The sequence below is a fragment of the Leucoraja erinacea genome, chromosome 29 (genome assembly GCF_028641065.1).
Source record: "Leucoraja erinacea ecotype New England chromosome 29, Leri_hhj_1, whole genome shotgun sequence".
Classification (NCBI taxonomy): Eukaryota; Metazoa; Chordata; class Chondrichthyes; order Rajiformes; family Rajidae; genus Leucoraja; species Leucoraja erinaceus.
Window position 1 is genome coordinate 26,762,760 of NC_073405.1, and position 15,477 is coordinate 26,778,236.

General features: G+C 46.3%; 1 protein-coding gene across 1 annotated transcript in view; it reads right to left on the minus strand.

Moving 5' to 3' along the window:
- The window catches only part of LOC129711350 (adenomatous polyposis coli protein 2-like), a 127,872-nt gene extending 121,953 nt beyond the window's left edge, over window positions 1-5,919 (minus strand). Inside the window, exon 1 of the mRNA XM_055658951.1 lies at window positions 5,413-5,919. Within this exon, the coding sequence (XP_055514926.1) occupies window positions 5,413-5,691 (279 nt within the window). The 5' untranslated portion in view covers window positions 5,692-5,919. The remainder of the gene's footprint in view (window positions 1-5,412) is intronic.
- Window positions 5,920-15,477: the final 9,558 nt, after the last annotated feature.

Consider the following 15,477-nt stretch of genomic DNA (forward strand, 5'->3'; position numbering starts at 1 on the left):
TGCTGTAAATCTAAGCTAAAACTAAATTAAACCAAACACCCATTTAAATAAAGGACTACGTGTCAGATGGAACTGTAGATGCTGGTTTGCACTGAAGATAGACACAAAATGCGGGTGACATCACCCATTCCTTCTCTCCAGAGATGCTGCCTGTCCCGCTGAGTTAACTACTCCAGCATTTGGTATCTATCATAAATAAAGGTATAACGAGGTCAAAGCGTAACACGTTTTTCTCAATAAAATGACTGCATATCCTTGGAATAAAGTTACTGGACATATTTTGCTTTTAGGATGCAAAGAGTTGAAATGAATGGACTGCATTTGAGGAGGTGAGTACAAATGATTCTTGGTTAAACCAGCCAATTTGGCACAGATTTACATGACTTGACCATTAAAGCAGGCAAAATGAATATTTGGCTCCAAGCTCAGTGAGAAATGTTGTGAACCCAAGGGATTTAAACCAGCAAAATGCACACTGCCCAAAAATTAATGGAGCTTTGAGAATGCCCCAGTGACTCTGAACATAATGGAGAGAGATCCCTGCATACAAGCAGTAGGTATTAACAGGAAAGGGGAAACAATGGGAGACTGAGAGAGGAGTTAACACCAAATGCTCTAGTTTGAAGAAAGGTCTTGACCCGATATGTCACCCATTCCTTCTCTCATTAACAAGAGGATTTCAGTATAGGAGTAAAGAAGTTCTTCTGCAGTTGTCTAGGGCTCTGGTAAGACCACATCTGGAGTATTGTGTACAGTTTTAGTCTCCTAATCTGAGGAAGGACATCCTTGTGATTGAGGCAGTGCAGCGTAGGTTAACGAGATTGATCCCTGGGATGCCGGGACTGTCATATGAGGAAGGATTGAAAATCTGGATTAGGCTTGTATTCACTGGTGTTTAGAAGGATGAGAGGTGATCTTATAGAAACATATACAATTATAAAAGGACTGGACATGCTGGATGCAGGAAAAATATTCCCAAGTCTTAGAATAAAGGGGAGGTCATTTAAGACTGAGGTGAGAAAAAAGTTTTTCGCCCAGAGAGTGGTGAATTTGTGGAATTCCCTGTCACAGAGGGCAGTGGAGGCCAAATCACTGGATGGATTTAAGAGAGAATTAGATAGAGTTCTAGGGGCTAGTGGAATCGGGATATGTGGAGAAGGCAGGCATGGGTTATTGATTGGGGATGATCAGTCATGATCACAATGAATGGCGGTGCTGGCTCGAAGGGCTGAATGGCCTCCTGCACCTATTTTCTATGTTTCTATGCTTCCAGAGATGCTGTCTGTCCCGCCGAGTTACTCCAGCATTTTGTGTCTAACTCTAGTATGATTGATTTTTTTATTTGAAAGTTACAGCATGGAAACTGGCCCTACAGTTCACGTTGACCATCGATCACCCATTCACATTGGTTCTATGTTATTCTATTTTCCAATCCGCTTCCTACGCACTAGGGGGCAATTTTACACTGGGCCAAATAACTTATAAACCCGCACGTCTTTGGGATGTGGGATGCAACCGGAGCACCCGGAGTAAACCCACGCAGTCACAGGGAGAACGTGCAAACTCCACACAGACAGTACCCGAGGTCAGGATCGAACCCGGGTCTCTGGCGCTGTGAGGCAGCAGCTCTACCAGCTGCGCCACCGTGCTGCCCTGTAGTTCTTGTCAGTCGGAGTTGTCTTCTGATGGTGAACCTTTTCTTGTTACAGATATCAATGATCATTGTGCCCTGCCATGAGGTTCAGCATTTTAACAGAGTGTGTGTACATACAGGACTCTATATATGTTAGGTGGGAATTAAAACCATAGAGTAGACAGTCAGAAACATAGAAACATAGAAACATAGAAATTAGGTGCAGGAGTAGGCCATTCGGCCCTTCGAGCCTGCACCACCATTCAATATGATCATGGCTGACCATCCAACTCAGTATCCCGTACCTGCCTTCTCTCCATACCCCCTGATCCCCTTAGCCACACGGGCCACATCTAACTACCTCTTAAATATAGCCAATGAACTGGCCTCAACTACCCTCTGTGGCAGAGAGTTCCAGAGATTCACCACTCTGTGTGAAAAAAGTTCTTCTCATCTCGGTTTTAAAGGATTTCCCCCTTATCCTTAAGCTGTGACCCCTTGTCCTGGACTTCCCCAACATCGGGAACAATCTTCCTGCATCTAGCCTGTCCAACCCCTTAAGAATTTTGCAAGTGTCCCAGGGTGGAGATGTCAAAGACTAAAGGGTATAGTTTTGAGGTGGGAGGGGCAAAGTTTAACAAAGAACATAGAAAGCACATACAGCACAAGAACAGGCCCTTCGGCTCACAATGTCTGTGCTGAACATGATGCCCAGACCCATGAAGAAGGGTCTCGACCCGCAACGTCACCCATTCCTTCACTCTGGTGATGCTGCCTGTCCCGCTGAGTTACTCCAGCATTTTGTGTCCATCTCCTAACTGCCTGCTCATTCATGTTCCATATCTCTCCATTCCCTGCATATCTATCTGCGTATCGAGAAACCTCTTAAATGGCACTATCGTATCCACACAGACAGCGGCTGAGGTCAGGATCGAACCCGGATATCTGGCGCTGTGAGGCAGCAGCTCTACCAGCTGCGCCCCCGTGCCGCCCTACAATCCTTGTCACTGTGAGCGTTCTCATCATTACTTCTGGTGGCGCCACTATGCTGCCCCTTCCACGCATCCCACTCAGGCTGAAAACATGGAGTAACCACACCTATAAATCTTTCATATGAACTGCGGCTAAATGCATTAACGCATCTATTATTAATAATGTACAATATGACTACGGCCCAGTAATTAAGTTCACATTTTTTACGGAGGCAGGTCAGAAACTCCATTTGGAGAGTTGCTTTGTGCGATGTCCTATCTATCATCCTTGACTATTTTAAGGCAGCACTTGCAGGCAAGTGGGACCTGAGCTCTTTACAGTTCCCTCGTCTACCTGGGGAGGCCATCAGGTAACGATCGCAGCGAGTTCATAGCCCATCAACAGCGTTTCCCCTTGGTCGGGGATGCTTGGAGGCACAGAGAGAGAGGCAAGGCTGCTTGAATCTATTAAAGGGTTGGGGCAGCAGGAGTTTAGTTTATTGTCACGTGTACCAAGGTACAGTGAAAAGCTTTTGTTGCGTGCTAACCAGTCAACGGAAAGACAGGTGTCAGAGGTTATGGGGAGAAGGCAGGAGAATGTTGGTTAGGGAGGAGAGATAGATCAGCCATGATTGAATGGCTGAGTAGACATGATGGGCCGAATGGCCTAATTTTACTCCTATCACTTATGACCTTAAGACATGGTTCCAATCAAGACATCCACAGTGTACAGATACATTATAAATGAAATGACGTGAATAATGTTTAGTGCAAGATAAAGTCCAGTAAAGTCCAATCAAAGATAGTTCAAGGGTTTAGGGACAGAAGTTTAGGGATAATATGAGGGGGAACTTCTTTACTCAGAGAGTGGTAGCGGTGTGGAATGAGCTTCCAGTGGAAGTGGTGGAGGCAGGTTCATTGGTATCATTTAAAAATAAATTGGATAGGCATATGGTTGAGAAGGGAATGGAGGGTTATGGTATGAGTGCAGGCAGGTGGGACTAAGGGGGAAAAAAATTTGTTCGGCACGGACTTGTAGGGCTGAGATGGCCTGTTTCCGTGCTGTAATTGTTATATGGTTATATGGTTATGGTTTCCAATGAGGTAGAAAGTAGTTCAGGACTGCCCTCTAGTTATTGGGAGGATGGTTCAGTTGCCTGATAACACTTGAGCAGAAAGTGTCCCTGAATCTGGAGGTGTACGTTCTCACACTTCTATACATTTTGGCCGATGGGAGAGAGAAGAGTGGAGGAGGGAGTGGCCAGGCTCGCTCTCCAAGGAAGTGAGACCACAATCTAAGAGTGGAGAGATGGTAGTGGAATGACTGAAGAAAGGAAGAATTGTGCTTGTATAAACTGCCTTTCAAGTCTCTTGAAGGAAGTCCCAAATCAATTTAACGCTACGTGTTACTTCTGCAACGGCAGCAGAGCTGGATCAAAGGCAGAGCAATACAGCAATGGGTTAAATGACCTATTTGGGCTTTAGAGATATAGTGAGGAAACGGGCCCTTTGAATCCGCACTGACCAGCGATCCTCATCCACCAGCGCTATCCTACCCACTACAGACAATTTACAACTTTACCAAAGCCAATTGACCTACAAATCTGCACGTCTTTGGGGTGTGGGAGGAAACCGGAGCACCCGGAGAAAACCCACGCAGGCCATGTGGGAGAACGTGAAAATTCCATACAGACAGCACCAGTGATCATGATCGAACCCGTGTCTCTGGCGCTGTGAGGCAGCAGCTCTACCGCTGCGCCACTGTGCCGCCCTATTTATATGATGAGACTGTAGCGAATATTGGCAGGAGGATCAGAGAAAACTCTCTGAGCTTCTTTAAATTAATACTCGGGCATACTGCATTCCCAAAGCCGTGCCAGAATGGGAAACTAGACTTTTGTATTTGAGCCCGACCGGGATTCAAATCCTGAACCGTCCGACTGATCAGCAGCAGAGCCATTCTATGAGGCGCAGGAAACATGCGGACAGGAACAATGCATTTCCTGCGTTAGGTTTGTGTTCAGGGCTCCACGACTAAATCTTAGCTCCTTTGTCAACAACGCACTCACTATCCATGGCAGACAAGTTAAGCGCACAAAAATGGCCCAACCCTTTACAAATAAGCAACAAAAGGGGCCAGTTTGTTTCTTGTTTTTCAATGGCCCTTCACCATTAATATTAACATCTTTTATGAAAATTTAAATTAAAACTGAAAATTCTGGAAACACACTGCAGATCCTTCAGCATGAAAAGAAAAACAACGCTGTCCTTTCTGAGGGATAACCTTCCTCATAACCACTGATCAGTCTGCAAATGTTTACTTCCAGCTTTGGGAGGTTGTTTAGTACTTGCTTCACATTTGCAGCATCTGTAATATTTGTCTCTTTACTTGGCCAGCCTCTAACACAAGGCCGGGATGTAAACCTTCCATCGGTTCGACTTTTAACCTTGAGGCACTGAAAATAAGGACCAAGGAGTCTGTGGTTCCAAAACATACACGCAATATCACACCTGATTGTGTGCTATCGTTTCCAAGTGACATCCGAATTCTAGGCTTGCATTTGTGAAACATTTTCTGGTGAATGGGTCAAATTATTCAACCCAGCAAACGCAATGATTATCACAAGCAGAACAAAACACCAGCTTTGCTCGCTGGTGCTATGATGCATGAGGCAACTTGACAGGCTGCACCTTCAGATCGCTGGCTAATTGAGTATGATACACACACAAATAACAGAAACAGCAGCAACCCACAAACACGGACTAAATCCTGCCACAACACAGGGATATAATTCAGCACAGACTCACCTCATCTCCAAAAAGAGAAGAATGTAGAAATGAAAGCAGCCAAAGCAAACCCATGAAGGATTGTGTTGGCAGGGTGCTGCATTCAGCAGCTGTGAGTGAGGCTGGCTCACTGTCGTCCGCTTGCTCTGTGGTCTGTCTCACTGTGGTTGGGAAGATGCAGTTTCTCCTCGTCCCACCAGATGGCAGGATTCCTCCCACATTTTTTAGAATAGGAAACATAGAAACATAGAAATTAGGTGCAGGAGTAGGCCATTCGGCCCTTCGAGCCTGCACCGCCATTCAATATGATCATGGCTGATCATCCAACTCAGTATCCCGTACTTGCCTTCTCTCCATACCCTCTGATCCCCTTAGCCACAAGGGCCACATCTAACTCCCTCTTAAATATAGCCAATGAACTGGCCTCAACTGCCCTCTGTGGCAGAGAGTTCCAGAGATTCACCACTCTCTGTGTGAAAAAGGTTTTAAAGGATTCCCCCCTTATCCTTAAGCTGTGACCCCTTGTCCTGGACTCCCCCAACATCGGGAAGGAACTGCAGAGAAACAGACACATAGACAATAGGAGGTACACAAAAAAGCTGGAGAAACTCAGCGGGTGCAGCAGCATCTATGACAGCATCTTAAACATAGACAATAGGTGCAGGAGTAGGCCATTCGGCCCTTCGAGCCAGCACAGGCTTTCAATGTGATCATGACTGATCATCCAGAATCAGTTGTGTTTAAGAAGGAACTGCAGATGCTAGAAAATCGAAGGTACACAAAAATGCTGGAGAAACTCAGCGGGTGCAGCAGCATCTATGGAGCGAAGGAAATAGGCAATGTTTCGGCCAGAAACGTTGCCTATTTCCTTCGCTCCATAGATGCTGCTGCACCCGCTGAGATTCTCCAGCTTTTTTGTGTACCATCCAGAATCAGTTCCTGCTTTCTCCCTATATCCCTTCATTCCGTTAGCTCTTAGAGCTATATCTTTCTTTAGAATAGGAAGGAACAGCAGATGCTGGTTTGCACCGAAGGTAGACATAAAATTCTGGAGTAACTCAGCGGGTCAGGCAGCATCTCTGAAGAGAAGGTCTCGACCCGAGACATCACCCATTCCTTCTCTCCAGAGATGCTGCCTGTCCCGCTGAGTTACTCCAGCATTTTGTCACTTTTTTAGTTTCGTTTAGAGACACAGCATGGAAACAGGCCCTTCGGCCCACTGAGTCCGTGCCGACCAGTGATCCACGCACACTTACATTATCTTACACACACCAAGGACAATTTACAATCTTTACCGAAGCCAATTAACCTACAAACCTGTATGTCTTTGGAGTGTGGGAGGAAACCGGAGCACCCGGAGAAAACCCATGCAGGTCACAGGGAGAACTTACAAACTCCGAATAGGCAGCAGCTGTAGTCAGGATCGAACCTGGGGTCTCTGGCGCTATAAGGCAGCAACTCTACCGCTACACCACCGTGCCGCCCCTATGCTTCTCCCACTTTGGCAAAGAAAAAGTCTTTCTTCCCGATGTGTTCTCCTGTGCATCGGCGAGACCAAACGTGGACTCTCCGACTGTTTCGCCGAACACTTACGCTGAGTCCGCCAAGGCCTAAGGGATCTCCATTTTAACTCCCCTTCCCATTCCCACACTGACCCTTCTGTCCTGGGCCTCCTCCATTGTCAGAGTGAGGCCAAATGCAAATTGGAGAAATGGCACCTGATATTTTGCTTGAGTAGCTTACAACCCAGCGGTATGAACATTGAATTCTCTAATTTTACATAACTTCTACTTACACTCTATTCCCCTCCCCCCTTGCCCCCTTCCTCCACCCCAGTCATTTAATCAGCTCCATAGTTCTCCACATTGTATCTCTCTTGAGATCACACCTTCCCCAGCCAACAATGGGCCTACCAGGGCACCACCCTGCCTGAGGTGCACAATTTTGGTCGCCTAATTGTAGGAAGGATGTCAACAAAATAGAGAGAGTACAGAGGAGATTTACTAGAATGATGCCTGGGTTTCAGCAACTAAGTTACAGAGAAAGGTTGAACAAGTTAGGTCTTTATTCTTTGTAGCGCAGAAGGTTAAGGGGGGGGGGGGACGGACTTGATAGAGGTCTTTAAAATGATGAGAGGGAGAGACAGTTGACGTGGAAAAGCTTTTCCTATTAAGAGTAGGGAAGATTCAAACAAGAGGACATGACTTGAGAATTAAGGGACAGAAGTTTAGGGGTAACATGAGGGGGAACTTCTTTACTCAGAGAGTGGTAGCTGTGTGGAATGAGCTTCCAGTGGAGGTGGTGGAGGCAGGTTCGATTTTATCATTTAAAAATAAATTGGGAAAGGAATGGAGGGTTATGGTCTGAGTGCAGGTAGATGGGACTAGGGGAAAATAAGTGATCGGCACAGACTTGAAGGGCCGAGCTGGCCTATTTTTCCGTGCTGTACTTGTTATATGGTTATGTGGTTATATTTGTTGCTGGCCCATATTGGTCTTTGTCTCGTCTTGCCTCCAGACTTCATCCCCCACCCCCTACTTTCAGTCTAAAGAAGGGTCAAATCATTATTTAAGCAGAAGGTTTGAAAATAGGTTTGGATGTGCTACGTTTGTTGGTGTGTGTGCCAAACTACTCTGCTTTGGTGAGTCTGCAAGATGAACGAAAATGAACACAGCATCACCAAGTGGTCACGGCAAGAATTGAACAGAATTCGCTCTGCAGTTTATACACAAGAAATCTAAGCACTAACTCTCACAGTCGGTGATGGATTCCAACCTGCTTCAAACACCTTATCAAAGGGGCTAGTCATACACGCAGCGTTGAAGTGGGGAAATTGATAGAGACAGGGAGATAGAGGGAGCTAAGGCCTTGGGGATAGGTGCAAGGTGCTGGAGTAACTCAGAGGATCAAGCAGCATCTCTGGAGAAAAAGGAAAGGTGACGTTTTGGGTAGGGACCCTTCTTCAGACGACCCGAAACATCACCTATCCATCTTCTCCAGTGATGATGCCTGATCCCGCACAATTTGGAAAATATGTTTTTGATTCAGGTCCCATAAGTCAACGGGGAAGGGGATCATCTTCACCGCGTTGATAAGGGGCGTATGGAAATCAACTCAACAAATTAATTGGGTGTCAAATTATTCTGCAAATCCTAAACACTCTCACGAGCATCAAAATGGACTCCTGTTTTGAGGATGAATTTGATCAGCCTACCATGCTTCTTCTTATCGAGTCCACACACAAGACTAGAAGTTGTTCAGTCAGAGCTGAACACACCTCTCGGCATCTGCATACAATGATGTCTGTCTTGTCGCTCCTTGTGCTTCTTGTGCGTGGTGGTGGAAAGATTGGTGGAAACAGGGCCGCGACGTGAACGCTCTCTCCTTGACCCTAGCCTACCATCGATGGCAAAGGATACATCCATCTCTCCACCCCGCATCTCCGTACCCCTTTCACCATAAAAGACTGCACTGAATACATCTGACGCTCAACACTCCCAAAACTGAAAAGATGTGCCTTTGATGAGGAACATTTGCAAGCATTAAATATTACTTTATCACCCATCCATGGCCGTCCGAAGGGGGGTCGGGGGGGGGGGGGGGTGCGTTGGGTGCGACCGCACCCCCCTTTTTTTCCCCCAAAGAAAAAAGTCACCCAAAAAAAAAAAAAAATTGGGAAAAAAAAAAAAAATTGGAAAAAAAAAATCAATGTTTCCACTTTGGAAACGGCCAGTTCTCTGTTCTCCCGTCCCCGGGCGGGAGTGGCTGGATCTGAACCCAACGGCTGTAACCCCAACACCAGACGCCGCTGTGGCGGAGCCCACTCCCCTCGCCTCCCCCCCGCCGCCGGGGCCCAAGCCATCTTCCCCCCACACCACCCCACTGGGCCCACGCCACCCCCGCTGGGCCCACGCCACCCCTGCTGGGCCCACGCCACCCCCGCTGGGCCCACGCCACCCCTGCTGACCCCTGCTAGGTCCACGCCACCCTCGCTGACCCCTACTGGGCCCACGCCACCCCCGCTGGGCCCACGCCACCCCCGCTGACCCCCGCTGGGCCAACGCCACCCTCGCTGGGCCCACGCCACCCCCGCTGGGCCCACGCCACCGAGGCAGGTTTAAGAGCTATTATATTTTCTCCTCCATATGAATAATATTAAACAATATCAAATAATATCAAACAATTGGAGCTGCTTTCTTTTCCTTGATAACAATACTGAAAAATATGAATTCCATAGTTTGTGATATAAATACACATTTTAATGGGATGATTATATACAGATGTAACATTTCCATTTTGAGATCGGGCGGGGGGTGGGGGTTGGGGGCATATATGCGTTAAGCCGCAAGCCTAATCATTAAAGAGTCAAAAGATAGCCTAATCGATAAAGAGCTGAGAAGAGGAATCAGAGCTGCCAAGGGAAGGTACTCTGAGAAGTTGCGGAGTAATGACTCTTCTTCAGTTTGGAAGGTTTATGCAAGAAATCACCAGCTATAAGAGGAAAGCCCCCCGCTCTTTGGACAGATGTCAGCTGACGAACGACCTGAATGAGTTTTACTGCAGGTTTGAAAATCAGAAACGTAACCCTGGTACCCCTTCCCCAACAAACACAGCCAGACCCCAGTCTGCAAAAAATGGACCCTGCACCCTCTCCTTCCCATTCACCACTTCACACATACTTAAGGAAAGACTCCAGTATGAAAAGAGTGGACCCTTTCCCACCCCAACCAACACTTCACACCCACTCACAGCCTGACCTCAGTCTGCCCTTCTACACCCACCCCACTCCAATCACCACTTCACACCCAATGACTGCACCTCCACAGACACCTCTGTCAAGCTTCTCAAGTTTGCGGACGACACAACCCTGATTGGACTGATCCAGGATGGGGATCTCTGTACTTTTTTCAGTTTGACATCTTTCCTATAACATGGTGCCCAGAAATGAACACAATATTCTAAATGCGGTCTCACCAACGTCTTATACAACTGCAACATTACCTCCCAACCTCTATACTCAATACTCTGACTGATGAAGGCCAAAGTGCCAAAATACTTTTTGACCACCTGATATACCTGTGACACGACCTTCAAAGAACCATGCAACCATCAACCATTCCTCTGCCCACCTGGCTAATTGATCCAGATCCTGCTGCAATCTTTCACAACCATCTTCACTATCTGCAAATCCACTCACTCAGCAAACTTGATAATCTGGCCCTGTTCTGTGATGTTTCACAGAGTGCTGGAGTGACTCAGCGGGCCAGGCTGAGTATAGAAGTTGGGAGGTCATGTTGCAGTTGCTTAAGAAGTTGGTGAGGCTGCATTCAGTGTATTGTGTTCAGTTCTGGGCACCATGTTATAGGAAAGATGTCATCAAACTGGAAAGGGTACAGTGAAGATTTATGAGGATATTGCCAGGACTAGAGGGCCAGAGCTATAGGGAGAGGTTGAGTAGGCTGGGACTCTATTTCATGGAGCACAGGAGGATCTAATAGAGGTGTATAAAATCATGATTTGAATAGATATGGTTGAGTCTTTTGCCCAGAGTAAGTGAATCGAGGAGCAGAGGACATAAGTTTAAGGTGAAGGGCAAAAGATTTAATAGGAATCGGTGGGGTATGTTTTTCACACAAAGGGTGGTAGGTGTATGGAACAAGCTGCCAAAGGAGGTAGTTGAGGCAGTGACTATCGCAACATTTAAGAAACAGTTAGACAGGTACATGGATAGGACAGGTTCGGAGGGATATGGATCAAACGTGGGCAGGTGGGACTAGTGCAGATGGGACATGCTGGGTCGAAGGGCCTGTTTCCACACTGTATCACTCTATGACTATCTTTCCCTCTCAAACCCATTATCTTGCCTTTTCCCCATTACCAAACTTCTGAATTCTCTGGGGTGGAACCCTCTCCAAGACTGACGTGAAGCTCACCGTTTGACCTGTTTTTACAAAATGTTAAATGGTCAGCTCGACATAGACTACAAGACCTACACCAAACCCAAACCAATTAGGAGCAGATGAGGGCATTCGATCCAATTTGTGATCCCAGCTACAAAGACAGACGTGTACAGCAATTCGTTCTTCCCCCGCACAATTAAAGCATGGAATAATCTCCACCCAACTATAGTTACCCAACCAGATGCAACTACATTTAAAGTAGCTCTTTCTTCCCAATAACCCTTTCTGGCTTAAGCCCTCCCTTCACCACCTCCAGTTTAAATTCCATTTGGAATATTTTGGAGGACCAAGAAACCAAGAACCTCTGACACCCGTATCAATCAAGAATCTATCAATCTCCTCCTGAAAAAATGTCCATTGATTTGACCTCCACAGCTGTCTGTGGCAATGAATTCCACAGTTCACCACCCTCTGACTTAAGAAATTCCTGCTCATCTCCTTCCTAAAGGAATGTCTTTTAATTCTGAGGCTGTGGCCACTGGTCCTAGACTCTCCCACTAGTGGAAACATCCTCTCCAAATCCACTCCATCCAGGTTTTTACCAGGCTGGGACAGACGGCAACAGCTTCACACCGTGTCCCAAAGCTTGTGTCCTGTCCTGCATCACCCAAGGCAGCAGAGATGTTATAGGAGAGGGCAAGCACCGTAACAAAGTAGCTCACGATGGTTTGGGTAACATTCAGGAATGTCTATGCATGTCACATCATGAATATTACTGAAGAACGGTCTTGACCCAAACTATAATCTATACCTTTTCTCCAGAGATGCTGCCTGACCCACTGAGTTACTCCAGCACTCTGTGACATATCACCTATCCATGTTCTCCACAGATGCTGCCTGACTCACTGAGTTACTCCAGCACTCTGTGACATGTCACCTATCTATGGTCTCCACAGATGCTGCGTGACTCGCTGAGTTATTCCAGCACTCTGTGAAACGTCGCCTATTCATATTCTCCGCAGATGCTGCCTGACCCACTGAGTTACTCCAGCACTTTGTATCTATTTTCCCTTCACCCATCTGCCCAAGCCCACTCTCCCCCCTCCTTTCCTATGTTCCTTTCCACCCATAAACCTCTCTCCGCCTTTACATTTCACTCCTCTTTCAAATCTGCTCTACTTATCTACATTCATTTTTCTTCTTAACTTTTTAGTCATAGAACGATGCAGTGTGGAAACAGGCCCTTCAGCCCAACTTGCCCACACCGACCGACATGTCCCATCTAAACTAGTCCCACTCACATGTGTTTGGCCCATATCGATCTAAATCTTATCCATGTACATGTCCAAATGTCTCTTAAACTTTAGGATAGTCCCAGCCTTAACTACCTCCTCTGGCAGCTCGTTACATACACCCAGTACAAAGGGTGTGAAAAAGCTACCTCAGATTCCTGTTAATTTTTGAAATATTGGTCATAAATTTGGTGCAGAAATGCTCCAAAACAAGGCTCAGAATGCATCAGAGAGCATCTAAAACCCCTGACATCGAGGGACTTCAAGTTTTTTGTACGCTTTGCGCTCGTGATGTGCGCTGTGCTCACACTATTTCACATTAAGTTTTTTGTAACCCCGTCATGCCACCCCCCTTTTTGAAAAGCTTCATACGGACCTGCCATCACTGTACCATTCACAGCCGTGGCCTAAACTGCCTTGGCTCTAGGTTCGGGGACATAACCCTCGCTTCAAAAAGTTCCTTAAAACCAACCCCTCACCAAGTTTACTTCATAGTCATACAGCAGACCCAACCAAAGCCCTACGGAGCTGCATTTTCACAATATTGAGCAATTAAGCTGGCCCTGATCAACCCTATCTACCTGTCCTCCATGCCGACCCCTTAGCCACACTTGTTCCCAAATTTCCCCAACATTTGTGGCACCCATGGCTTCTCATCTCGGTTTTAAACCTTTCCTACCCACCCCTCTCTCATGGGATATCTCCTAATTTTGCCCCCTCTTATTGGAGTATAAACTCCGTACTGAAGACAGGAGTAGTCTGGGGGTCTCTGCAGAAAGTCCTGTAGGGAGACCAAAACTGTACGCAATCAGGCACCAAACCTGGCAAGAACCTGATAGGTAGCTAACATACAGGTGCTGCACGGCATGCCTTTGGGGTACCATGGCACCCAGGGATTCTACTTTCCCAAGTTGAGTCTGCTTTCCTATTTTTTGCCACCAAAATGGATAACCTAATTTTCCAGATTAGCTTCATGGAAAAAAGTCACATGACCTTAGGGGCTTATATATTTCATTCCAGTCATTATATTCGTAAATGTGGGGTCCCAGTACTGAGAGGGGTACAATTTGAAGAAGGGTCTCGACTCCAAAACGTCACCCATTCCTTCCACATCTCCCCCAGCGATGCTTTAAGCCTGACCTTGTCGAAAGCTTCTGAGTTACACCACATCCACTGGTTCTCCCCTATCCAGCATTTTGAAAAATTCTATAAGTTCCATGATTTACCTTCGATTTAAACCAGCATCTGCAGTTCTTTCCAATAAATAACTGAATGAGTTTCTGTTTCCCGTAATACACATATCTTATCACCAAAATAAAAGTTCTGATATATATGAATCATAAACATTGTAACAGGACAATGACTCAACTCATCCTTCTGCTGACGATGCAAGAATCTGATAATGCTGCATCTAAAGCAAAAAACAGAAAGTTCTGGAGGAACTGCGGGTCAGGCAGCATCTGTGGAGGGGAATGGACTGGTGACGTTTCGGGTCAGGTCAATGGTACACTTGTAACCAAGTACAATAAAATTCTCTGTTTGCGAAGATATGAGATTCGTCCTTTCAGGCGCATCAGACCAATTCTTAAAGATTTGGTCTCCCTTTATCGACTTATTACAAGCAAATGGTGCAACTCAACCTTAGAAATTAATTGTTTCAGAACCGGGTGAGGGGTGGGTAAAGATACGAAGCAGGTATAGCCCTTTTAATTATTCTTTTTTTTTCTCTTCTCTATCCCTTTTATGTTCTCTCGGGTTTTATAGCTTTAAGGGCTCTTTCTCTCTATTTTTTCATGAACTATCAATATGTTTTTTTTTTTTTTTTTAAAGACAATTAAATTGAATCTTTAAAAAACAAACAAACAAATACCTAAATAAATAGATGGATAAATAAATAGATCTCTGTTTGCCTACAGTTCAGCGACAATCCTACTATATATTAGACACAATCATACTAAGTGTAACAGTGTAAGATGGTGGACCACACTGAGTCAGCGCACAAGTCGCCATGTTTTAGGCGCCATTTTGTATCCCTCAAGTCTGAATTTTTTTTAAAACGTTAGTCTTAACTTGGCCGTAAAGGCCCGTTATCTTGGCGACGGCATTGGGTCAGTGTTGCAAGGGTCGTCCTGGCCCTGGTGATGTGTAGATGTCCTCCACCATTCCGTGCCGCGTCCCATCTCCAGATTGATTACGGGCAGTGGGGTGGAGGGAGGGGGGGTGGGGGTGGGAAGCTGGAAAATGAGGTCACTTACTTTAAGGAAGTCATTAATTTGAGCATGGTGGCGCACCGGTAGAGTTGCTGCCTCACAGCGCCAGAGACCGGGGTCGATCCTGACCACGGAATTATCATTTAAAAATAAATTGGATAGTTATATGGACGGGAAAGGAATGGAGGGTTATGGTCTGAGTGCAGGTAGATGGGACTAGGGGAGAATACGTGTTTGGCACGGACTAGAAGGGCTGAGATGGCCTGTTTCCGTGCTGTAATTGTTATATGGTTATATGGGTGCTGTCTGTATGGAGTTTGTACGTTCTCCCCCGGGACGGCGTGGGTTTTCTCAGGGTGCTGCGATTTCCTCCCACATTCCAAAGACGTGGGGGATTGTAGTTTAATTGGCTTCGGCAAAGTTTGTAAAACTGTCCCTAGTGTGTGTAGGATAGTGCTAGTGAGCGGGGATCGCTGGTTGGCAGGAACCCGATGGGCCAAAGGGCCTGTTTTTGCACTGTATTTCTACACTACTACACCCATTCTCCCGTCCCCCTCCTCACCGGGACCCTTCTTCAGATTCATGCAGAGTATGATGGAGAAGGATGGAAAATAGAAGAGAGGGTAAAACAAAAGTCTGGCGAGCGATAGGTGGGTACGGGTGAGGGGGGGTGGGGCGCGTGAT